Source organism: Paroedura picta, chromosome 7 (genome assembly GCF_049243985.1).
Source record: "Paroedura picta isolate Pp20150507F chromosome 7, Ppicta_v3.0, whole genome shotgun sequence".
Lineage (NCBI taxonomy): Eukaryota > Metazoa > Chordata > Lepidosauria > Squamata > Gekkonidae > Paroedura > Paroedura picta.
In genome coordinates this window covers 15,760,487-15,786,108 of record NC_135375.1, presented here as the reverse complement: position 1 = coordinate 15,786,108, position 25,622 = coordinate 15,760,487, and the positions used below count along the sequence as shown (strand labels likewise).

General features: G+C 48.6%; 2 protein-coding genes across 6 annotated transcripts in view; one reads left to right on the top strand and one right to left on the bottom strand.

Moving 5' to 3' along the window:
- Nucleotides 1-15,470, top strand: part of CCDC68 (coiled-coil domain containing 68) — a 38,836-nt gene extending 23,366 nt beyond the window's left edge. For all 3 annotated transcript variants that reach the window (XM_077346806.1, XM_077346807.1, XM_077346808.1), the window contains 8 exons: nt 799-936; nt 3,477-3,602; nt 4,763-4,891; nt 9,047-9,129; nt 10,036-10,141; nt 10,820-10,903; nt 12,225-12,301; nt 12,875-15,470. In XM_077346806.1, the coding sequence (XP_077202921.1) occupies nt 799-936; nt 3,477-3,602; nt 4,763-4,891; nt 9,047-9,129; nt 10,036-10,141; nt 10,820-10,903; nt 12,225-12,301; nt 12,875-12,923 (792 nt within the window). In that variant the 3' untranslated portion in view covers nt 12,924-15,470. The remainder of the gene's footprint in view (nt 1-798; nt 937-3,476; nt 3,603-4,762; nt 4,892-9,046; nt 9,130-10,035; nt 10,142-10,819; nt 10,904-12,224; nt 12,302-12,874) is intronic.
- A 2,566-nt stretch (nt 15,471-18,036) lies between these two features.
- The window catches only part of RAB27B (RAB27B, member RAS oncogene family), a 119,748-nt gene continuing 112,162 nt past the window's right edge, over nt 18,037-25,622 (bottom strand). For all 3 annotated transcript variants that reach the window (XM_077346810.1, XM_077346809.1, XM_077346811.1), the window contains 4 exons: nt 25,262-25,347; nt 23,343-23,446; nt 22,080-22,203; nt 18,037-21,635 (listed from right to left, as the gene is read on the bottom strand). In XM_077346810.1, coding sequence (XP_077202925.1) covers nt 21,446-21,635; nt 22,080-22,203; nt 23,343-23,446; nt 25,262-25,347 — 504 coding nt within the window. In that variant the 3' untranslated portion in view covers nt 18,037-21,445. The remainder of the gene's footprint in view (nt 21,636-22,079; nt 22,204-23,342; nt 23,447-25,261; nt 25,348-25,622) is intronic.

Here is a 25,622-nt window from a genome sequence, read left to right as displayed (position 1 = left end):
GTAATATCGGGTCTTTCTCAGCAATACCTCCCTCACAGGGTGCCTGTTGTGGGGAGAGGAAGGGAAAGATTTGGGAAGGTTCACGGCCTGGAGACTCCTTCTGGTAGAGAAAAGCAGGGTATAAAAACCCAACTGTTCTTCAAGGTTCTTTTTCTCGCTCCTTATACTCATTGGGCTGGGATAGATCTGTAGTCCTGCCAGTGTGTGTTGGTAACTGAATCAAATTTGCACGGGCCAGTTTTGAAATGAATTAAACTAAAGGGATGCAGGACAGAGAGAAGCCATGGAACAGGAATCATAGAATCAAAGAGTTGGAAGGGGCCATGCAGGCCATCTAGTCCAACCCCCTGCTCAACGCAGGATCAGCCCTAAGCATCCTAAAGCATCCAAGAAAAGTGTTCATCCAACCTTTGCTTGAAGACTGCCAGTGAGGGGGAGCTCACCACCTCCTTAGGCAGCCTCTTCCACTGCTGAACTACTCTGAACTAATCAAATGGAAAGGAGGAAGCCTCCTCATGGTGTGTGTTAACTGAGAGCCAGCATGGTTTTTGGATTAACAGCAGTGACCTCTAATCTGGAAAACTGAGTTAGATTCTCCACTCCTCCACACGCAGCCAGCTGGGTGTCCTTGGGCCAATCCCAGTTCTGTCAGAGCTCTCACGGCCTCATCTACCTCACAGGGTGCCCGTTGTGGGGAGAGGAAAGGGAAGGGGAAGGTAAGCCGCTTTGAGACTCCTCCGGGTAGTGAAAAGTAGGGTGCAAAAATTACAGCTCTCCTTCCCTCTTGATTCACATCAGCCACATTTCGAAGAATCAGGATTGGACCCTGACCAAGAGGCCTTGGTGACCAGCTACACAAACACATTGGAGAAGGTGGAAGAAATGGAGCAGGAGCTGTCACGGATGAACAAAGAGAACGAATGGCTGCAGATCAAGGTGGGTCCAGTTGTCTTCCGCTTGGCATGCGGGAGGTCCCAGGTACAACCCTGGCATCTTAAATCCAAGGGATCGAGTTGTAGGAAATGTGAAGCAGCACTGCCCGAGATCCTGTTAGGGTTGCCAGCTCTGGGCTGGGAAATATCTGGAGATTTTGGGGATGTTGCCTGCGGAGGGTGGGATTTGGAGAGGAGAGGGAATTCGGTGAGGTTTACTTTCTGAAGCACCTGTTTTCTCCAGGTGAACCTGTCCCTGTTGCTTGGAGGGCAGTTGTAATCCCAGGAAATCTCCAGCTTTCACCTGTAGGTTGGCTACCCTATATCCTGGAGAGTCTCTCTTTGACAGCGTACCATGCTGACATGGATTAATCTTCAGGCACACAGAAGGATAAGTTGCGTTCACATTAATTCTGCAGAAATATTGTGGTTAATTTTTATGGAGGATGAGTCTGCCAACCTGAGATACACCTCACAGGTGATTGCTATGTCTGGTTTCATCCTTTTAACCATGTCTAGACAATCCTGTAGTCAGTGAGTAAGAGTCATACTGGCAAGACAGATGGATTAAACTGGGATACCTGTGTTCCTAAGTCACGCAAAGCCATCATTAAGGCTAATTGGCAGCGTGGTCTGGTGGTTAAGATTGGTGGTTTCTAATCTGGTGAGCCAGGTTTGATTCCCCGCTTCTCCCCCACATGCAGCCAGCTGAGTGAACCTGGGCTGGTCACAGCCCTGATAAAGCTGTTCTGACCGAGCAGTACCATCAGGGCTCTCTCAGCCTCACCCCCCTCACTGGGTGTCTGTTGTGGGGAGAGGAAAGGGAAGGTGATTGCAAGCCACTTTGAGACTTCTGGTAGAGAAAAAGTGGCATATAAGAACCAACTCTTCTTCTTTAATATCAGGGCTCTCTCAGCCTCCCCTCCCTCACAGGGTGTCTGTTGTGGGGAGAGGAAAGGGAAGGCGAATGTAAGCCCCTTTGAGACTCCTTCGGGTAGAGAAAAGCGGCATATAAGAACCAACTCTTCTTCTTCAGTAATCTCAGGGCTCTCTCAGCCTCACCTCCCTCACAGGGTGTCAGTTGTGGGGAGAGGAAAGGGAAGGAAACCGTAAGTCTTTCCCCTCTCTTCAACCTCCCCCTTCCCCCACGTCCTCTTTCTCCATTCTTTCCCTCTTCTCCAAAGGATGATCTTCCATCCTGCCCCGGATCCCAATTAGCCCGTACAACTGTCGGAGCAGATGGCTTGAGCTAGCGAACGAATAAACGATGTGTGTTTCTAAGTGTCTAATCCTGACATCTCGCAACGTGAAACGCCTCTCTAGCACATTTCCCGTCAAATTATCTTTTTCAAGAGCAACAAGCAGCTCTCGTCTTAGGGAGAAAACCGTCTTATTTCCTGCCACCTAGTGGTCGTAGTGTGATATTGCAGCAGACACGGGGCTTCTGAAAGTGATGCAGAAAGAAATTAGATGCTTTGCTGATCGGGAAATTCTGGTTTTTATTGAACTGAGACATATTCAGGGCTTGTTTTATGTGACAGTATTCCCAAGCACCCTTTTGGGGGAGGTGGCTCTCGAAAGGGTTGCTAGATACTGCCAAACTGTAGGTGGGGGAGTAGGCACGATCCAGGAGCTCCCCCCACTTAACCAAACCCAGAAGAAGGTCTGGTGTGCTGACATCACCTAATGTTGGCAAGTCTGAGACATCCCCAGCTTTGGGGGAAGCTATATGGCCTCAAATCATAGAGTTGGCCTCAAATCATAGAGTTTTGCCCTAAACTGAGCATCACCCCCCCCCATGACCCCAATATGCTGATGTGACTTTCAGGTGACATCAGCACGTCAGGATGTCCTTCCTGGTCCCAGGGAGTGTGGGGGAGACTGCGAGGGGGGAGGCCTAGGAGGCGAGGATCACCCAATACATGTAGTGAGTTCCATGGAGTGAGCTCAGTTCCCAGGGCTACAGAGCCTCATTTTCCAGCTTAGCGTAGTGGTTGGGAGTGGGGACTTCTCATCTGGCAAACTGGGTTTGAATCTGTGCTCCCCCACATGCAGCCAGCTGGGTGACCTTGGGCTCCCCACAGCACTGATAAAGCTGTTCTGACTGAGCAGTAATCTCAGGGCTCTCTCAGCCTCACCTCCCTCGAACGGTGTCTGTTGCGGGGAGAGGAAAGGGAAGGTGATTGTAAGCCACTTTGAGACTCCTTCGTGTAGAGAAAAGTAGCATATAAGAACCAACTCTTCTTCTTCTAGTAGTCATTCATGGAACTCTGCTGTTAAGAACATAAGAGAGGCCATGCTGGATCAGAGCGATGGACCGTCCAGTCACACAGTAGCCCAAACCCAAGTGCCCAAGTGCACGTCCACCAGCAGGGCCAGAAGTCCAAAAGCCCTCCCACTATCCTCCCCCCTCCCCCAAGCACCAAGGTAGCACTTTACAGAGTGCAAGCACATAAGCTCTTGCATTGCAGACCATCACGGCTACCCACCAGCACCTGTTTTCATGGGGGTGTCTAGAATAACCTTTGTGTTTTTCTTTCTCAGCTTGAGGCCTCGAGAGCAGCTGGATTAGAGTCCGTCAAAAATGCCTCCCGCGTGCTCCAGGAAGAGTACAACCAGCGCTGTGATGCTCTTAAGAAAAGACATGACGGAATTATACACAGAATAAAAGTAAGGCTGTAGCCGGTGTACTGGCTTGAGTGTCATAATAGACTCCGGGAGGGCTAGGCTCAGATTTCTGCCCTGCCATGGAAGCTTGCTGGGTGAGCATGAGCCGGTCACACACTGGCAAGGTAAAATGGTGGTGTGGTGTAGTGGTAGAGAGCAGTGGAGAGCCTGGTTTGATTCCCTGCTCCTCCACATGCAGCCAAGCCCTGCCCCTCAGCCGGCGATCAACTGGCCAGTGGAGGGACTTACCAATAGAAAGAAGGATGCCTAGGCCATGTTGCTGGTATTGCACAGGAAGTGACATCATCATGCCAGCATCTTCCCGGTGGCATTCTGGTATTTGGGTAGTGACTCTATAGTAGAAGCCAGTTTTACCATAGAGTTTTCACCCAAATACCAGAGAGTTGCCTGGAAGTTGCTGTTATGATGATATTACTTCCCGTGCGGCCCCAGTGATCCGGCCTTTCTGCTGGCAAGTATCCCCTCCTCTGCTGGTTGCCGGGAGGGATCTGACAACCCGGACTTTCAGTGAAGTGTGCGTGTGGGAGTGATGTGAATTTATGATTTCGCAAGAACAAAAAAGACCAGAAAAGCAATGTGTTAAAGATAATTGGCCTCATGTTTGCTGCCACCTTGGTCCATTTTTAATCCAAAGGGAAAAAGTCAAGACATCCTCTGCTTAATTCCTTTTTGAATGACTACAACGAACTTGGAGGACTGTCGAGCTGGGTGTCATTTTTTTAAAAAAACTAGGGAATACGGGCCTTTTTGTAAGATACGTTGCAGTAATTTCAGAATGAAAACAAACTTTTTTCACGGCTTGTATTGTGGTAGGGTGGCCAGCTTGGTGTGGGGAACTCCCAGGAGATTTGGGGATGGAACCTGGAGAGGGCAAAATGTGGGGGGAGGGGAGGAGACTCCCAGAGGAGACTGACCAGGTGTGGCCAAACTGTGGCTCTCCAGATGTCCATGGACTACAATTCCCATGAGCCCCTGCCAACATGTTTATTTCTTGGATTTGTACACCACCCGAGCGGATGACAACCTGGCCCTGAGCGGACAGAATAAGGCCATGCGGCCGCAGGGCAACAAGTTTAGTTCGCCGCCCCCTCCGAAGGTTGCTTCTCCCTTCATTGTCTCTTTCCGCCTCTCGTCCATTTCAGGCCCGCAAGCTGGAACAAGAAGAGGCGTTGGAGCAAAGTACGGAGAACCTCAGCCGAATGAATTTGGCCCTGAAAGGGAAGCTCAACCAGATCGAGGAGCTGGAGAAGCGGGTCCAGAGGATGGAAGAGGTAAGTCTCACCTGGTTCGCACGCCCCAGCAATGGCAGGACACGTGACGTTAATGGCGATTTTACGACTTTTAAAAAAATGAAAACACGAGGCTGCGTTATATTGAATCTGATTGTCAGTCCGTCAAAGTCAGTATTGTCTGCTCAGGCTGGCAGCTGCTCTCCAGGGTCTCAGGCAAAGGTCTTTCACATCACTGACTACCTAGTTCTTATTAACTGGAGATGCCGGGGATTGAACCTGGGACCTTTTGCATGTCAAGCAGATGCTCTGCCTCTGGGCCCAATTATTGGGGGGTGGGGTGGCTTGTAAGTAGCCTCAAGTAGAACTCTGGAGAGTTGCCATGTTTGGTGTTGGCAAGTGCTGTCAATTCGCAGCTGACTTATGGTGAGCCCATAAGCAGCGGTGGCTGAACGGTGGCTCTCCAGATGTCCATGGACTACAATTCCCATGAGACCTAGGGGCTCATGGGAATTGTAGACCACGGACATCTGGAGAGCCACCATTTGGCCACCCCTTCTAAGGTTTTCAAGGCAAGGGACATTCAGAGGTCTCTCCATAGCAGCCATGAACTTCTCCGATGGTCGCCCATCTAAGTAACGGATCAAGGTTGACCCTTGGAGAGCTGATGGGAATGGGTTAGCCCGGGGTTACTGGATCAGGGTGTGTTGAGCAGCAGTATGACCTGGCTCTCCATAGCAACCATGGACTTCTTCAGTGGTCTCCCATCTGAGTAACTGATCAGGTTGACCCAGCTTATTGTTATTACTATTACTGTTAATGACATTTCTATGTCACTCCTCCCCACGGGTCGTCTTCAAGCAGGAGCTGGACAATTACTTCTCATGGATGCTCTAGACTGATCCTGCATTGAGCAGGGGGTGGGACTAGATGCCCTGCATGGACCCTTCCCACTTTAGGATTCTATGAGCCTAGTTCAACAGTGGAAGGGGCTGCCCAAGGAAGTGGGGGGCTCCCCCTCACTGGCCGTCTTCAAGCACCAGCTGGACAGATCCTTATTGTAGGTGCTTTAGGAGGTGGGGAGCTCCCCTTCACTGGTGGTCTTCAAGCAGCGGCTGAACAGAACCTTCTCCTGGATGCTTGAGTCTGATCTTGCCTTGAGCAGAGGGTGGGACTAAATGACCTGGATGACCCCTTCCTGCTCTGTGATTCTGTGGTCTGCTTACCGTGGCAGCAGCTCTCCAAGAACTCCGGAAGTGACCTTTCCTAGCACTTTTCTAACCCGAGATGCCACAGGTTGTCCCTAAGCCGTTCTGCAGCAGACCAACAGAGGCGCTGCCACCAAGGGGCCTTCCGTATGCGCACACCAGCTCAGTCCAATTGGCTGGGCTTCAGCCAAGTCGAAGCACCTGTTCCATTTCGTCAAGCGGGCCTACATGGAGGACCTTCCTAAAAAGGAAAGAATTCCGACCGTCTCATTGGTCGGCTGAAAAGCAGCTAAATGCAAGAAGGACGCCAGCTGACGGCAGCTCTGGCACCGTTTGCTCCCAAACACCTACTCTTTCGGTTCCTGTTTTGTCAGCTTTCCAGCAGGCTGATAAACTAATTTTTCCTCCCCGCTCCCTTGAAAGCGCTCCCAGCGTTCTCGCCTGATTCACAAGTGCTTGCAATGAACCAACACCACCTCCTTTGTAGTAAATAGCGATTAGCAATGAGAAGTTTATTGCAATGAATGCATTACTTAAGATGAAAGCTTCGCCATCTGTTCTGTTACAACGTGGGAGGCAGCAGGGATGGCGTTCCACTAATAGAGGCTCCATCACAGGGTTGGTCTGAGGAGGGCTCCTGGCCCAGCATGAAAGCTTAGGCACAGAATTCAGGTTCATTGATTTTAAAGGCGCCACTCCCAACTTCATTCTGTTGCTTCAAACCAACACATCTGAATTAAAGGGGTTAATTAAAGGGGTTAAAGAGACTCTTGTGGCAGAGAGCGGTAAGGCAGCAGACATGCAGTCTGAAAGCTCTGCCCATGAGGCTGGGAGTTCAATCCCAGCAGCCGGCTCAAGGTTGACTCAGCCTTCCATCCTTCCGAGGTTGGTAAAATGAGTACCCAGCTTGCTGCTGGGGGGTAAACGGTAATGACTGGGGAAGGCACTGGCAAGGCCACCCTGTATTGAGTCTGCCATGAAAATGCTAGAGGGCGTCACCCCAAGGGTCAGACATGACCCGGTGCTTGCACAGGGGATACCTTTACCTTTACCTTTATAGGTATACACACACACACACACAAAATACATATATACATTTGTATATTTATCAGATTTATTTAGGTATTTGTGCTATATTTTTCTCCTCAGGAGATGCATGGGTGCAGGGTGGGCAGCAGTGGGTCCCACCGCAAGCCCAGGGCCCCAGCAGTTGCCCCTCCCCCAAGTATGCGGGTGCCAGCTCTGGGTGGGACCCATGGCATGAGCGTCTGCAATGGCATCTGGGGTGTCTTGTGTGTTGTAAGAGACACCGTTTGCCTTTCATTAATGAGTCTGTTGACCAAACGGAAGCCAACCTTGAGAATCTGTTCCCCTCAGCTGTAGAGGGGAGGGGAAGCTGATTTCTTCTTTTGTTCCTGCTGATTGTAAAATTGCAGGCTTAAGGAGAATTAAATGCGGCGAAGACACCTGCTCTCTTAATTTTTCTTCACTCTTATCCAAGGCGATTAAAAGATTCGGTCGATTCGTTTAGAAAAATCCTTCTGCAGTTCTCAAGTATCGCACAGTAAGCAGCAGATGATAACAGTGAGCTTCCATGGGCTTCTTAGCCCCAATCCTTAGAGCAGCTTTTGTCAACCTTTTGACCATGGAGGAGTCCCTGAAATAAATTAAGATGCTTCCAGGGACCCAGGAAGTGAGGCTGGCTGACCACGCCCCCGGAAGTGACGTGTCACTAGAAGTGACATCATCACCTGCACCCTTTGCCTTCCTTTCACTCCCTCTCGCCGCCTTTACGGCCACTATGGTGGCTCCGCCTCATGGCTGGAAAGGGGAGGAGCTGGGAAGACTGTCCAGACCGCCATACTATGGCACAACCCCCCCCCCTTTGATTTTTACACCCATAGCTTGTCCACTGAGCCCTCTGGGCAGAGTTGGCCAGTTCCCTAGCTTGTGGTCAAGTCCCTTAAGGCAGGAGGGGGATGCTGTGGACTCCCATCTGGAGCTCCCACGGACCACTGGGGGTCCGCTGATCCCTGGTTGGGAACCTCTGCCCTTGAGTTTAGGGACCCCCAGGAATATGGTAAGATGGAGTCCCCGAGGTTTTTGAGCCTGCATAGTGAGGAGCAGGCACAAAATGGCAGCCACAACTCACATCCAGTCCGTCCCATGGTGAAGATCGCTGAACTATGGTGACAGTTGTAGCCAAAGCATCATTTTTAAAAACCATGATGCCAGTCAGAAGCTTGGCTGAGGGAAATCCCCACCCACTTTCTTAAAACAGTTGGCAAGCATGAGGAAAGAAGTTGGTAGATACACGGTGCCCACGGTCATGGTGTTGGGGAACCCTGGAATGAGACATGTCATGGAATGAGATATGGAATGAGAAATGTCCAGGAAGAAAGTAGAATGAGTGGAAATTGCTCTCCAGAGTCTCCTGCTGCAATTAGAAGAAGAAGAAGAAGAGTTGGTTCTTATATGCCGTTTTTCCCTACCCGAAGGAGGCTCAAAGCGGCTTACAGTCGCCTTCCCATTCCTCTCCCCACAACAGACACCCTGAGGGGTGGGTGAGGCTGAGAGAGCCCTGGTATCACTGATCGGTCAGAACAGCTTTATCAGTGCTGTGACTAGCCCAAGGTCACCCAGCTGGTTGCATGTGGGGGAGCGTGGAATCGAACCCGGCATGCCAGATTAGAAGTCCGCACTCCTAACCACTACACCAAACTGGCTCTCAATTAGGAGACGTCTACGTTTGATGGAGTAACCGGAGCCAAATGTGCACACCTCTGGTCCAGTGTGGGAATTGTCTGTGCTTGGAAGTGTGCAGGGAGCATACATCTGAGGCTGGATCAGGGCTGTTGCACAGAAGGAGAGTCAACTGGAAATACATTAAGGCTGTTAAAAGTATCGGGCCCTTCTGACCTCTGCTTGCATTGCTCAGAGAATGTCAGTGGAAGTCCCTGTCTGAGCCAGGCCCTTTGCTGTTTCCTAGGAAAAGAAGACGCTGAAAGAGAAGCAGCGGTTATTAAAAGGGAAGCTGCAACAGATGATGTTGAAAGCCGAAGACACTAACAGGTTTGCACAACCTTTTCGTGTTCAGTTTGTGAAACGGCTTTTAATTCGGAAAGGACATTACAACCTCTGTAGCGTTGGACATTTTATTTTGTTTTTTTGGGACAGCATAATAACAGCTATTAAAGCAAGGAGGACTGAAGAGGGGTCTTGGACAGTTGATATTAATTTTAGAGTTGAGTTTTTTTGTTTTTAGAAGAGATTTTTATATCCTACTTTTCACTGCCTGAAGCAGTCTCAAAGCGGCTTATAATCAGCTTCCCTTCCTCTCCCCACAACAGATGCCCTGTGAGGCTGGTGGGACTAAGAGAGCTCTGAGAGAACTGAGACTAGCCCAAGGTTACCCAGCAGGCCTCCTCTGTCTCAGAGCAGCTTACGATCACCTCCCCTTCCTCTCCCCACAACAGACCCCATGTGAAGCAGCTCAGGATGAGAGGGCTCTGAGAGAACTGTGACTGGCCCAAAGTCACCCATTAGGCCTCATGTGTCTCAAAGTATCTTACAATCACCTACCCTTCCTCTCCCACAACAGACATCCTGTGAGGTAGGTGAGGCTGAGAGAGCTCTGAGAGAACTGGGTCACCCAGCTGGCCACCTGTGAAGGAGTGAATCAGAATCATAGAGAGCTGGATGAGACCTCAAAGGGCCATCCAGCCCAGCCCCCCAACTTCGTGTGCACTTAACAATCACACATTCCTTACAGATTTCACAATGATGGGATAATCAAACCCAGCTCTCCAGATCAGGGTCTGCCCCTCTTAACCACTTCCCCACCTAGGAGAACCTGCTGACCCAATGGTGCTCTGGGCTATTAAGAAGGGGTGAATCTCTTTGTAACGTTTATACAGATTCTTAAGTTTCAGTCTGGTTGGAAACTCTTTCTCCTTCCTTCCTTCCTTCCCTCCACAGCTGCGTCAAAGTCCAGACGGAAATCTCCACTCTTCAGGAGCAAATCAGTCATCTGGACCATGTGATCCATTCACAGCACCAAAACTTGCATGCTCTGATTCATCAGGTGAGCTGACCTAATGGTGTCTCTGCCATCTGGAGGGCCTGCTGCACCTCCCTCAACTTTCCCTGGCGATCAGAGCAGGAGTTTTGCTCCCTCTCCTACCTTTCTCCATCTCACAAGCAGATTTCCTAAAAAATGAGGGTGGGGGGCAACCAAGAGCCTTCTTTCTGAAGGTCGTCCCATGCCAAGCGTTGACATTTTCATTTAATTCATCAGGATTTGGGGGGAAATAGTTTGTGGCTATTTATTTCAGGTAGAGCCAGTTTGGTGTAGTGGTTAGGAGTGTGGACTTCTAATCTGGCATTCAATTCTGCGCTCCCCCACATGCAGCCAGTGGGGTGACCTTGGGCTCGCCACGGCACTGATAAAGCTGTTCTGACCGAGCAGGAATATCAGGGCTCTCTCAGCCTCACCCACCTCACAGGGTGTCTGTTGTGGGGAGAGGAAAGGGAAGGCGAAAGTAAGCTGCTTTGAGCCTCCTTCGGGTAGGGAAAAGTGGCATATAAGAACCAACGCTTCTTCTTTAGTGTACTAGCTGGCCTGCCGGAAACGTGCCTTGCGGAGAAAGTTTGAGAGTTGACAAGCAGTGCTTAAAAGTGTAAAGAATTGCTGTGGATTGAGAGCGACAGATTCATAACTGGTTTTATTACCATTTGCATTTTGCTGCCGGTTCCTTTGCAGACCGAAGACTTGAATAATGAGTTGAGACTTCAAGACGAACGGATAGAATCCCTCAAAGAGAAGATCGGGATGCTGCAGGCTCAGGTAAAGGGAGGGGGGGCACTCTGGAGACGCACCTTTGCATGTAAAATTCAGAGGCTCTGAATGCCAGGTTTTGGGTTGTATGACTGGAGTGCTCGGGAGGCAGTTTTGTTCCTGTGGAATATCCCCAGGGTATGAATAAACCAACACCTTGGTGATATGCCAAACTCCTTCTCTTTCAAGTTGGATTTTGAAACAGATTTCCTCTCTGCGCTCAAAAATGCTCACAGATCACTGTTGTTTGGAGCTCCTAAATAAGGATCAGTCGATCTCCTCATCTCTCAGACGCAGTGTTCCTTGCCTGTAAAGTAGGACAGCAAGAGCTGGACCAACAGGATCTTAGACCAGCCTTTTTCATCCTTTTGACCAGGGGTAGTCAAACTGCGGCCCTCCAGATGTCCATGGACTACAATTCCCAGGAGCCCCTGCCAGCATGCTGGCAGGGGCTCCTGGGAATTGTAGTCCATGGACATCTGGAGGGCCGCAGTTTGACTACCCCTGCTTTTGACGATGGAGGGAACCACTGAAATGTTTTCAGGCTTCGGGGTACCAGGAAGTGATGTCAAGTGGTCAGACCTCCCTGCCTCTACCACCCCGAAGTGAGATGACCCTCGGGTGGCAAAGGTTCAAATGGCCAGGACCCTCCCCTTCACGCCACGCTTTTGTAGTACCATACACAGTACCTTGGTACCATAGTTGGGAAACTCTCTTAGACCCACAAGATTTCCAGACTATGAGGGTTCAAGTGTCAACGCTTCATCAGAGATCTGGCAAACAGAGCTTTGGCTCTTGGAAGTTGACACTTGGAAACCTGATTGGTCTTCAAGGAGCTTGAATGGCACTCTTCTACTGCAGCCCAATATGGCTGCCCACCTGTAAAATAGTAACAGCTGTTTTTTTTTAATTCCCTGCTTTTCACCACACGAAGGTCTCTCAGAGCGGCTTACAAACATCTTTCCCTTCCTCTCCTCACAACAGACAACCTGGGAGGTAGGTGGGGCTGAGAGAGCTCTGAGAGAACTGCTTTGCAAGAACAGCTCTAAGGGAATAGTGACTAATAGCAGTAGTCGGTTTTCTGTGATCATATCTTGGTAAAACTTACCTGATGTTAACTTGGGCATGAAGGTATACTTGGAGGAGCAGATATCTCAAAGCAAGCCTCATTGCAGCTGGCATAGTCCCCCTTAAAGGAGCCAGTTCTTTGCAAATCACTTCAGCTGATAAACTGCATTAAAAAAAAATCCAAGTTAAGAGGTCCTCAAAATCTGTTCAGAATGGGTCTAGTACTAAAACGAAACTGATTTTGTGTGATTTCTTCTTCCAGAATGAAGAACTGAAGTACAGAGTACAGTTTTGGTCTGCTCAGTCCAAATCTAAAGTCTCCAAAGCTGTTTCAGCAAAGTAAGAATACTCTCTCCCTCTCCCCCTTTCCTCTCTCCCCCCAAAGGAGTTGCCTGCCATCTCCCCTTCCCGCAAGCGGACCAGTTGATTGGATTCCGTGCAAGATCTCCCCGCCCTTTCCCCAGTGAACTTAATGCACAGTCTAGGGCAGTGGTTCTCAACCTTCCTAATGCCACGACCCTTTAATGCCATTCCTCATGTTGTGGTGACCCCCCAACCATAAAATTATGCAAGGGTTCTTTCACTGAAATTAAACCAAAACTGACCAATGGCGTGAAGATCCCTTGTTCACGATTGTATATGAATTGTTTTTTCCCCGGGGTTTCTCAGTCCAGTTCTGCCTCTTGTCCCACCATGCCGATCTTGCTCTTTTCTGCCTTCAGGAGTGGCAACAGTGAGCCCCCCCCCCCCGGCCAAGCTGCTCACCCTGCCACGACCCCTGTGAAAGGGTCATTCAACCCCCAAAGGGGTCCTGACCCCCAGGTTGAGAACCACTGGTTTAGGCCCAAGATCCATTCACGTCGCAGGTGCATAGTTCCCTGTGGAAAGGTTCAAAACGTCTTGTTTTTGCAGGCTCGACGGGGCCTCTCCCTACAGCATGGTGACCAGGCTGCGCAAATGAGACGCCCCGTGATCTGGCCCTGAGATCCCAAGACTTCCTGTTGAGGATTCCTCTTCTATGCGGTCCCGTTTTAAAACGTTCTGCGTAGGAACAGTCCTTCTCCCACCACATGCTACGGACGGTGGCCCAGGATGGCCATTCCCCGGGGAGAAGCAGAACCTGATGAGGAGGAAGATCTGGAAGACGGCTAAGAAGCGGTGGGGGAGGAGGAGAAGGAGGAGGAAGTGGTTTTGCTTTTTATTTATTTAGAGACATGGGACTGTACAGCATGGCTGTCTCCAATGACGATGGAAACATTCTGCCTTTCGGACTGATCCAGCCACACGCATCAGCCTGAACATGCCTTGGGCTGGATGTGAGGACATGCATCCAGCTATACCGAGAAACATATGAAGGATTAAAAGAACTGAATACAAACCCATGATCTGACAGTCTTACTTTCATGCAGTGGACTGATTTAACCCCTTCATCTGTAGCTGTGCTGCACCTTCCAACCGGCTTAGCAGCCCTGCTTCGTTCTTGAGTCTTGAGGACTGTCTTGACCATAGGGTAGACAATATGTGACTGGGAGCACCAGGAATCCCCAACAGAAAATTCTCTCTGCCTTGCTGCATCCCTGGGAGTCTTAGGGGGCAGCTATGCCAGTGTAAGGGGGCAGAAAGCCAATGTGAGCTTGGAGTGTGCCAGTAATGCACTTTTTGCTGCAGGATGCGGTGTTGATCATTGTGTGATAGCAAGTAGATAGAAGAAGTCCCTGACCTGAGGCAATTGTGACCTGGGTTGGAGGCCCTTCTCTTTCCTCAGAAACTCCCATGGGGTAGAGAGCCTTGACTCTCACTGCCATCCTGATGAGGGAATTACAATCCAGAAGCTTCCCTTCACCCCATCTTAGATGCTGAGCCAAAGTCCCTCCTGTTTTGCTGAGCTTTCCAGCCAATAAAGGAAACCACTTAGAAATGAGCATAGCGATTATTAGGACGGAGTTCAGCTCACGTGTACTAAAGACGTCTACAAAAAGAGTATCTTAAGTACACCTTAGTGGTGAGAGTCAGTGTGGTGTTCATGGTTAAGAGGGGCAGCCTTTAATCTGGAGAACTGGATTCCTCTCCCCTTCCTCCTCCACAGGCAGCCAGCTGGGTGACTTTGGGCCAGTCATGGTTCTCTCAGAACTTTCTCAGCCTCCCCTCCCTCACAGGGTGTCTGTTGTGGGGTGAGGAAGCAGATTGTAAGCTGCTTTGAGACACCTTTGGGTAGCAAACAGCTGGGTGAAAATGTGTAGTAAACAGTGGGGTGAAAAAAAACACTTATTTATTATTATTATTATTATTATTATTATTATTATTATTATTATTATTATTATTATTATTATTATTATTATCCACTTCCACACAAAATCCACCCTAAGTGCATCAAAGGGACGGGCAAGACAGGCACCCAGTGTGTTGTCCTGTTTTTAAAAAGGATCTATGAGAAGAATGTAGAGTGGAAGACAAATGAATTTTCAAGTGATCAATTGCCTAATGGAAACAAATCTTAAACCTCATATATGACATGAGAGCTTTAAGAAACCTGTTCTGCAAGAACAGCCCTCAGAGAACTGTGACTAGCCCAGGGTAACCCAGCCGGCTGTCTGTGGAGGAGGAGTGGGGGATCAACCCCAGTTCTCCAGATCAGAGTCTGCTGCTCTTAACTACCACACCATGCTGGCTCACTCTTCATGTAGCAGGAAGAGTATCCTGCTATTCCCAGACAGTAAGCAAAACACACTGCAGGACAGCAGTTCCCATTGCGTTGCCTGGGGGCTACCAGAGCACCCTCCTCCTGCACCTCCCTGTCACACTTGATGTGCACTGAAGGTCAGCTCCCAATAAGTTCTCATGGAAGTTCTCATTTTTTTTTAATGCAGGTGTCCACATCTTTGCAGAAACATCTGATAACCCCCCCCCCTGGCAAGATGATTCTCTTCTTCTTTTTAAAATAAGCATGAGTAATTCTGGATAAAGAGCCTCTTGTGGCGCAGAGTGGTAAGGCAGCAGAAATGTTGTCTGGAAGCTCTGCCCATGAGGCTGGGAGTTCAATCCCAGCAGCTGGCTCAAGATTGACTCAGCCTTCCATCCTTTCAATGTCGGTGAAATGAGTACCCAGCTTGCTGGGGGGTGAAACGGTAATGACTGGGGAAGGCACTGGCAAACCACCCCGTATTGAGTCCGCCATGAAAACGCTGGAGGGCGTCACCCCAAGGGTCAGACATGACCCGGTGCTTGCACTGGGGATAGCTAATTCTGGATAGGAATAACACAACACCTTTTCAAAAACATCTCCATCTTCACACAGACTCCCACGTTCTTTATTCCCCCTGTGTCTAAAAGGCAGGCGATTCTTTTCTCTTTGTGCTAATTTCTGCAAAGGACTAGCCCGGGTCAAAGACAGACTGAGACACACCGCAGAATTTTGCTCTCCACGCAATGTACAGGCCACCAGCGATTAAAAACTGTAATTTTTTAATTTTCAAAAGAACAGCGCAGAAATAAAATCACAAGATTACAATCCTCAACCATATCATACAAACCCAGACACCGGTAAAGAAAAGTGGACAATATATATATATATATGTATCTATATATATAATATGTATATATTTGCTTTGAAGCCACAGGTACTTTGGTACAATATACTGATGATTGACAATGCTATGCTGGCATCACAGTCTACCGAGAGACGTATAAGTAAAAACTTCCACGTTCAAGAGTGTAAATCTCGACATGTAAAAGACCTGCTGCATAGACCAACGTAAAACATGCTCAGGGCAACTGAATCAAAGGAACGCACTTTTAAAAAGGCAGTCAATCTACTAGAAGGCTGTTAGTGTTAAATCAGAAAGACGAAGGGTACAAAAATCGGAAAAGGATCATTTCAATAAATATAATCGGGCAAGATACAATAGGTACCCTGGATTACACAGCATGTACACTGAGAGCCCTGTTGTGCAAGGAGGGCAGGCAATTTTGGGGTGAGAAATGGTTTGTAAAGGATTAGATCAAAATGTAACATGGTATGAAATTAAGCACAGAACACAAATTTGCCTCTGAACCAGAAAAGCACAAGAACGACTGTATGGCACAGAAATGATATCACCTCACCCCCCTCATTTGGCCTGAATCCTATTTACTGAAATCCAAAACTGGCAGAAGGCAGATTCCAGATATAGTGGTGTATAAATGAAAATTGGCAGAAAACACATAGTTCAAATCTTATGGCAATCTCTAGGTACAATGGGAACCCCATTAAAATATCTTGATCCACACGCTTCCCACAGGGAATTACAATCCTACTCTTCTCTCTGTACCAAATTTGTGTTTTTCATATACCATTTGATACCTGTGTACACAGCTTCCTTCCGATTATGTCTTTCACCTAGTTTGACTCTTGAGGCGCAGGGAGAAACAAACCATGACATATGTTGATGTGAAACCAAAAACATGAAAACATCTTTATCGGCACAGAGGGTGCCATGCAAGTCCCCCTCTCCTCACTAAAGGTCTGGAAGATTCTGCAGCTGGCCTCCACACACAATTCCCAGTGTGGGACTGCACAGAGGGCGCACACAATAAACAACTCCAGGTATTTTCAGTGTTGGACACGATTTAACACCAAAGTCACCACTTAGCTCATTGAGGTAGATCTCAAATGGCGAGTTCAGCAGTGAAATGTTTGTAGGTCTGAGACGGGCCAGGCTAAGGGCTTCCCTACAACACTTGCGATGACCCAGTGTCGTTACTGTCTTTTGGGAGTTTTTCCAACCAAGTATTGTTGTACCGGAGTTTCACGGGCATTGCATTGGTCGCCGTCAACTCATGCTCAATCGGATTTGCTCATCTGAACACAACTCCTTAAACAGATAACGGGAGACCCCATTCAGTCTCTTCCACCAAAATATGATAAAAGTACACGAAAGAGGATCAGAACTATCTTGGAAATCTCTTACCGTGGAAATCTCCATCTGCAAAACCTTTTTCAGCAGTTACGCTTGGAGATCTCCTCCTTTGTGGACCAGGAGCTCCTGCTCCCTACGTCTCCTCCCAGTACTCTTGGTCACCATTTCATTGGGAGAGGACCCTGCGCATTTTCCACTTCAGTGTACGTTGCAACCCTAAAGGGTTCTGCGCGGCACGTACTGAAACTGGAAACATGCAGGAGCCATGTTGACCGTTTATGCACTGGGAACTTCAGTGCCCCAGCTCTCATGCAGGAGCACAAATTGGAGGCGGATAAGGTGCCCCAGGCCAAGTATTCCCCCATGTGGGTGCAGGAAGAGGTGGGGCAACCTGCTATGACTAAAACTCTAGCCTGCAGCCTGGCATGAAACCTCCAGTGCATAAACGGTTGTTCTGACAAAACGGTGACTACATATTTGCGCGCGCTCACAGCTGGCCGTCCGCAAACATCTCTGAAAAGGCCTTGCGACAGCCTGACGGGGAGAAAGGTGAAGGAAGTCTCCCCAGCTTGGTCTGATTCCAATAGCTGCAGGTAGAGGAGAACTATTAGGATCGCACCACAAGGAAAGCCCCATCGCCTGCGCCCCAGAAATACTTACAAAAGGAGAAGTATTTGGAGCTGCCGCTCAGGGATTGATTTGTAAACGTGTTCTCCCTCGTGGAAGCTTTGGGCCTGCGGTAAAAACCTGCACTTTGGGCAATCGACACGCAGGAAACGGTAACTAGAAAAACACAGTGTTACTCAGTGGCAGTGTGACTTCACTGGGGGGTAGGGGGACTGCAGAGCATGGCTGCGGGAGCAGCGCTGGCACAGGCTGGTGCAGGGCATTGCCACATCGTAAGCCTTGAATGGGAACTCTCGGACGGGCGTCTTAAGACGCTACAGGCAACCGACAAGGCGACCTTCTCCGGCTACATTTCACAAAATCCTTGCTTTACATCAGGGGTAGTCAAACTGCGGCCCTCCAGATGTCCATGGACTACAATTCCCAGGAGCCCCCTGCCAGGGGGCTCCTGGGAATTGTAGTCCATGGACATCTGGAGGGCCGCAGTTTGACTACCCCTGCTTTACATCTTCATATATTTGATCTACTAGCACAGCACAGCTTGCATTTCCCCCCCAAAAAGTACAATTGGTCTCTTCCGACAAGAAGATATTCTTCCCCTTTCCCTGGTTCCTTATCGGTAATCAACCGAGTCTTTCCCCTTTGCCAGGCCATCTCGGAGAGGCTGCTTCGGCAAGCTAGGGCCAATGGTTCCGGTCGGCTCCCAGAATGCCTTGTAGCCGCTTGGGTGCGTGTTAGTGGCTCTCTTGTTTCATTCCAAAAACTTGCAGCACGTTTCATGGGATAAGGCCGCAGCCGTCATTTCAAACAGATCAGAAGGAAGCCCAAATTACCAGTTCATCTTTTATTTTTGTCAATCGGTGCTCAGGAGGATACTCCGGTGGTAGCTGAGAAAAGATGCCATAAAAATGGGGTGGGGGGGGGAGATCAAAATGAGGGTTAGGGGGGAGAAATCACACGGAGGTAAAGCTAAAGCCAAGACTATAGTTGCCCTGTTCTTTTCCTACAGGAAAGCTGAATAACCTCCAGAGCAGTATGTTTTGAATAGGAAACTTCAAAGGAGAATTATCTCACATCATTTTAGAGGCCAAAAAGTGGCCTAAGCATTCTTGCCTAAGTTACAGCAACCTCTCTCAACATTTTTACCATTGGGAAACCACTGATACTTTCCTCAGGCTTCGGGAAACTCCAGAAGTGGCACAATCGTGCAGAATATGGCTGGGATGCACAGCTGTGGACATGCCCACCCCGGGCCCCTCCCCTTCCCACTACTTTCAGGCCTATCATTGGCCATTTTGGGAGGGTGTATATAAATTAACTAACTTCCACCCATTTGAGAAACCCTTCCAGGGCCATCAACGAACCTTATGAAACCCCAGTTGAGAAAGCCTGGCTTAGAGTAACTTAAAAAACTTAAAAAAAAAAAACCCAACCCACTAATTTCAAGCAAGAAATTCAGAATCAGCATAATTGGCCCCAGTTTTTCTAATTAAAAAAATCCAGTATTAAATGCGCAGTAATAAGAAATAATAAAAAACAGCAGCAGGTGGACTTCATGCTCAATGCCACGCCCTCCACACACATGCATGCACACTAAGCAAGGATCGTTAAGACATTCCGCATTCGACCGGCTGGCTCGCTCCCCAGCCCTGCCCTGATCACAAGTACAACTAACGCCATCGGAAGGCTCAATCAATTGCTCTTCCTGCCTGTTTTCTTTAAAGATGGCTCATCCGGTGGTCTGTGGGCTAATCGCTCCCTGCTAATGGACTGGATTTGCCGCTTGGCGCATCTCAGTGGCTGTGATGCGGCAGCCGTGTGTTACTCAGTTCCCCGTGGAGATTCACAGTACAACGGGCACGGTCAAGGGAATGTCCTGTAGGGCTGAAATGGCTTCTGGATAAGAGACCTTCGGCAAGCTCCTTTAACAAGCACAGGACAGAGGAGGGGAAGTGGGGGTCAGGGTTGTCCAACAAGATGGCTTATGCTGGCCAAATCAAACTTGTTTCAAGCCACTTTCCAACTTTCTGCGTACTAAAGTCCCCAATGGGAACCTTTGGAATTCTGACACAGTGTGGTGGGCACAGGCACAAAATGGCTGCTTCCAGGACGTGGAGCCAGTCACAAAATGGCTGCTTTCAGGACGTGGAGCCAGTCACAAAATGGCTGCTTCCAGGACGTGGAGCCAGTCACAAAATGGCTGCTGCAGCTTACCGTAGTGAAGATTCTTATGCTGCGGGGGCAGCTTTCCAGTGGCCTATCAAGAAGCCTTGCTGGGCAAACCCGCCCACCTGGCCCCTCCCACTTTCTAAAACCATTGGGTGGGTACCAGGAAAGGTGCACCCATGGAGACCCCTCTGAATATCGCGCCATTATGCCCTTCATTAATTCAGAACAAGACCCGAACCAAGTCTACCTGATGGTGAAACCAAAGACAACACAGTGGCCCATTTGGTCACCGTCTGGTAGCAACCATGTTACCTGATGACCTGGGAGACAGATCCTTTCCTCTCCAAGTGGCATCACAAAGAAACGGCATCTGATCGGGGTGGGGAGTCTGAATTTTTATTTCAAAAAGAGACATTTCAACACGTTACTGACCTGTACTCGGCTACACAAAGTACTTAGACCCTTAGGAGGCGGCATAACTGGCAGTGACACAAATACCTGGGATACTCCTACCCCTTTACTTATCCATCAATTGAACATGTCAAAGGGCCAACCATAGACTACATTTATCAGTGTCGTGCTTCTGGGGTGCTAATTTTCCAAATCAGCACTGCTTTTTTTGTTTTTAGACAGTGAACCAGTTTTGACAATATCTAATAGAAATAAAACCAACAGCAAATGGAAAGCAAATGGCACTCTTTGATAACCCGAACAGATGTCCCACATCTTTCCACCCCTGCCAAAAACAAAAAACAAAAACACAAACCCTGGGCAATCCCAGCCATAGCCCCATTTTAAAGTCAAAAGGGAAAATGGCCACCACTCCCCATCTGCCGTTCTTCGGGAAAGACAGACCATGTTTGGACTTTTTAAAGGGCCAAGAATGCCTTTTATGATTATCACTACCCCGGAGGATACCCCATGCTACTTTCCAGCCACAAATTTCTGGCTTCCTCCTTCCTCTTGTAGCTCACATTCCTCCAATTCTGCTTTTAGACCTATTGTTGAGGCCTAAAAATATTGCTGAATTGAACTGGCTTATCAATGCCCCAATGACACACCATACGGGGAGGATATCCTTCCTTCCCACCATAATGTCAGAACAGGCCACTAAGGACAAAATGATTTCTAGATGTTTTCAGTTTTCATTATTTCTTGTATACTGTTTAATTATTTCTTTTGGATGTTTCATTCTGACGTACCCCGCCCTGGGTGCGAAGAGAAAGGGTAAATGCAATAAATAATAATAGTAATAATAATCATCGATCAAGGCTAATAGCTGGACAATCCCCAGGTTTGATTCCCAAAGAGGATTCTGTTCTATTTCTTGATGCGACCGAACTCATCAGGAAATCAGTCAACAAAATGTTTACCCCCAAAGCTTGCTGGGTCGTGTCTGGGAAGGTAGTAACAAACCACACTCCCCGTCCTTTAGATCTTTATAAACTACATGGAGAAAATGTAGAATGGACATTGTAAGAGAAGGCAATGGGATTTAAAGAGACGGCCGAGGTCTCCAAGGGGCATCCCTTGCTTTATTCAAAAGGTGTCTCCCACCACTGGAACAATCCGTTCCCTTTGGATTTCATTGGGGTTTTTCTTTTATGAATATGGCACTGTAAAAGGGAGCGTCTGCTCAAGCACAGAAACACGGATCTCTCAACATCAAAAATCAGGCTCGCTTTCGGACAACAACAAAGGCCTCCTGAGGCCCAGGGGAGCTCCTGGGGTTGAATTGAGCAGTTCTTTGCTTGTTCTTTTTTAGTCCCGGTGGGGGAGGGACCAAATCAAATCAACAAGCGCATCGCTTCTCTTCTGTTTTCGCTGAATCCAGTTTCCCCGAATTGCCCCCGTTGGCTGTGTCGGACACTTGAGTTTTGTCAACACACTGCTCCATGCGCTTCATTATCAAGTCCAAGAGCGTTTCCACGGCCTTGTCTATGTTTTGGCCGGTCGCTGCACTCGTTTCAAAGTATGGGATACTAATAGGGGAAAAATGCAAAGAATAAAAATGGTCAAACAGAAGGCTTTCAGAATGGGGACCTTACATATGATAGAATCACAGAAGGGACCTCTAGGGTCATCTAGGGCTTTTCATACCCCACTTTTCGCTGCCCAAAGAAGTCTCAATGTGGCTGAAAACCGCCTTTCCTTCCTCTCCTCACAACAGACACCATGTCAGGTAGGTGAGGCTGAAAGAGCTCTGATAGAACTGCTCGGTCAGAGAACAGCACTATCAGGACTGTGACGAACCCAAGGCTACCCAGCTGGGAATCAAGCCTGGCTTAATTCCATGGGTTTCAGTAGCACACAACTTTATGCTTTGTGACCTTCGTGAGACCTTTCATGATCCTCCACCCGTACGCACGCTTGCGGCATGGCTGAGATCATCATATATGACTTGAACCGAGAAAAGGTTGGCTCACCCGTATTTGTCTGCCAGATCTTTCGCTTGCTTTTCATTGACCTCCCTCTGATCCGACAGGTCGGCTTTATTTCCAATTAAGACAATATCTGGATTCTCGCAGTAGGCATTCGCTTGTAGCTGACCTGAAGAAAACAAGAGATATTGAAAATGTTTTTTTTTGGATATGGATTAGAAGAAATTTATTTATTTATTTGATTTCTATACCGCCCTTCCACATGGCTCAGAAGAAGAAGAAGAACTTTATTCAATACAGTTATCCCAAATTCATACACCAGGATAACATTTATTCAGAATGATTAGGGAGTCAGTTTAAGGCCATATATGGTCTGGGCCTGGCCCCCCTACAGGATCACCTCTCTAAATATGTCCCCAGAAAATCTTTGTGCTTAACCAATACCAATAGCATCGTGGTCCCCAGTCCCAAAGAAATCTGGCTGGCCCTGGCTCCTGCCTGGTGGAATGAGCTCCCCGAAAGCTCCAGGGCCCTGTTGGAGCTCACAGAGTTCCAGAGGGCCTGCAAAACAGAGCTCTTCTACCAGGCCTATGGTTGAGGTCAGTCAAACATCTACCAACAGCATCATATTGACTTCCCTCCTGTACTCAGATTGGGGAAAGAGAGACCTGCGAGGCCGGGCTCAGGGGCCACAATGCAGCCTCCCATGAGCAAACCCTCAAAGATAGGTCACCTGGGAAAAATGGCACAGCCGTGTGGCTCTCTACCACCAATAGCAAAAAGGCAGTTCGGGTGCTCAGTATTTCCTTCATCTATACCTGGCTTTTCTTTTTGGTAGAGTACCTGAGCTGCTTTCAGCACCATCCTCTTCCCCTCTGTCTTATCCTCCCCTGGCAGGCAAGTTAGGATAACCGTGTGTGCCTGGCCTGGCCCAAGGTTACACAGCACGCTTCCATGGCAGAGCGGAGGACTCAAACCTGGGTCTCCCAACTCCCAGCCTGGAGCACTAACCACCACACCACATCACCCTTGAACCTGAGACCTTCTAGCTCACAGCTTCAGAGGACCCCTCGTTTCTTTAAAAAGCTTTTGCGTGCCCAGGCCATTAATAGGACTTTCTTCCTTGGTCTTATCGCCTTTAACAGTCAGAATGGAATCCGGGTTAGCCTGGCTTCCCCCCTCCCCACCATTCTGAGCGGCATCCCTTCTCTTGCGCAGGGATGGCTGCAGCATGGATGACAGACACGGCAAAAGCGGAATCTGAAAAGCACTCGGGGCCAAGAACGGCAGCTGCATTCTCCCACTTACTCATCCAGTTTCGGACGTTTAAGAAGCTCTGCTGACTGGTGAGGTCAAACATCAGCAAGAAACCCATGGCGTCTCGGAAAAAGGCCGTCGTGAGACTTCGGAATCTGCCAACAGAAAGAGAGGAGAACGTCAACGTGTCGGATGGATTTTTAAAAAGAGAGTCAGTCAACACTTGTGTTTGAGGGGACTGAATCACCTAAGCGGTTGCGGGTGCCCTTCCTCACCCAACCCTCTTCCCAGGAACATGTGATCCGCTGCCTATCAAGGTCAGTATTGCCTGCTCAGGCTGGTAGCAGTTCTCCAAGGTTTCAGCCTGAGGTGTTTCATGCCGCCTGCAACCTGACATCCTTAAAATGGGAGATGCCGGGGATTGAACCTGGAACCTTCTGCGTGCCAAATCATAACAAAAGTCAGATCTCATCACTTCACCATGTGTCCAGAGAAGAGTGACTAGGAGGCTTGAGGGGTTGGAATCCATGCCTACAAGGAAAGGTCGAGAGACTTGGGTGTGTGTAGCTTGGAGGAGGGCAAGGGGTGTTAGGAAAGCTGTGTTTAACTATGTAAAAGGGATTAAAGTGGGTAGCCATGTTGGTCTGAAGCAGCACAGCAAAACAAAATCAGAGTCCGGTGGCACCCTTAAGACCAACAAAGATTTATTCAAGGCATGAGCTTTCGAGTGCAAGCACTCTTCCTCAGACTGTGAATTGAGGAAGAGTGCTTGCACTCGAAAGCTCACGCCTTGAATAAATCTTTATTGGTCTTAAAGGTGCCACTGGGCTCTGATTTCATTATGTAAAAGGGAGACATGTCAAAGAGGGGGCCAATGTGTTTACTGCAGTTTTAGATATGACTAGGAGCAGTGGGTTCAAATTACAGGAAAGGAGGTTCCACTTAAAGATTAGAAAGCATTTTCTGATGGTGAGGGCTGTTGTAGATGGAATGGGCTGCCTCAGAGGGTGCTGGAGTCTTCTTCATTGGAAATCTTTAGAAGGAGATTGTCAGGAATGTGTGGTTTTTTAAGTTCCCAAGAAGGTGGGGGCTGGACTGGATGGCCCTTTGTGGTCTCTTCCAGCTCTGTGTGATTCTGATTCTTTAATCCAACTTGTCTGCCTTTCCAGAGACGGAAAAGGCTGTTTTCCAAACAACTGTGAATGGAAACAGACAGGCATATTTATATTATATATTTATTATATTTATATACCGCCCTCCCCAAGGGCTCAGGGCGGGTTACAGAGAACAGGGAAGGATAGGGCTTTGTTTTCGACCACTATCGCGCAGTTGCTAAGTCACTGTTCACGTGTCCTGAAAAAGCGAGCCCGATAACGTTATCAGCTGCCACAATAAAACGTTTGCTGGATTCATAAGAGGGGTAACCTCAGCCACAGTCATCAGGTATATTATTTCTCCTGAAATTAGGACTACATGATGTGAATAAATGGATCCAGGGTTGAGGGTCTGATTGCGAAAAAGAGGCTTCGAAATATAAGGGAAGGATCAAGCAAAGAACCAAAAAACAAGAAGAACGTTTCCGCTAGAAATGTCAACTCCTTGCTTAGCAAAGCTCCCAGATTGCCTTCCCACCACCAAGATGCGGAGGGAGGGCAGAGGGGCAAAACTGCTACGGCAATGCCGGCCTCCTTCGTAAAAGACATACACCCCTGGCCATTGAAGTGCTGAAGGGGCTTGTCTTCCTGAAAGCACGCCGCGTCTCTCCTTGACCAATCAAAGCACCTACTGATGTTGAGTTCAGATGCTGATGCTGAGCAAAAGCGTCTCTTCTCAAAGCCCTGCGTGAAGGACATGAGGCAAGCGTGCAAGAAACAGAATTATCTCGCCAAGCGGCAGTAGAGTGAGACAGGGGGTTTCATCTGCTCTTCCAATTCTCTTTGTGCCGGAGGTTCTGCGTCCTCACGCATTACCTTTCTTGCCCAGCTGTGTCCCAGAGCTGCAGGTGGACTTTAAAGGCCTTCCCGGGCGATCCATTAGTTCCTCGGCTATTGTACACCTGAGAAGCAGAAAAGGCGCTTGTCAAAACACGCAGGAGCCGTCGTTTGTTGCCTGGAGGCATCTTTTGTTAATTTGCAGCCAATGGCATGCACCCGATTTGGCATTATCTGTACAAATTATTTCACAGAATCACTTGGACTAAATTATTAGGTTGCATTGGAAGGACAGGCAGGTGGCGAGGGCTTCTCCTTGGCCTGCGGCTCTGTTCCTCCCATCTCAGAAAATGTACTTTTTAAGACTATGCTTTTAACATAACATCTGGCCACACTGGAG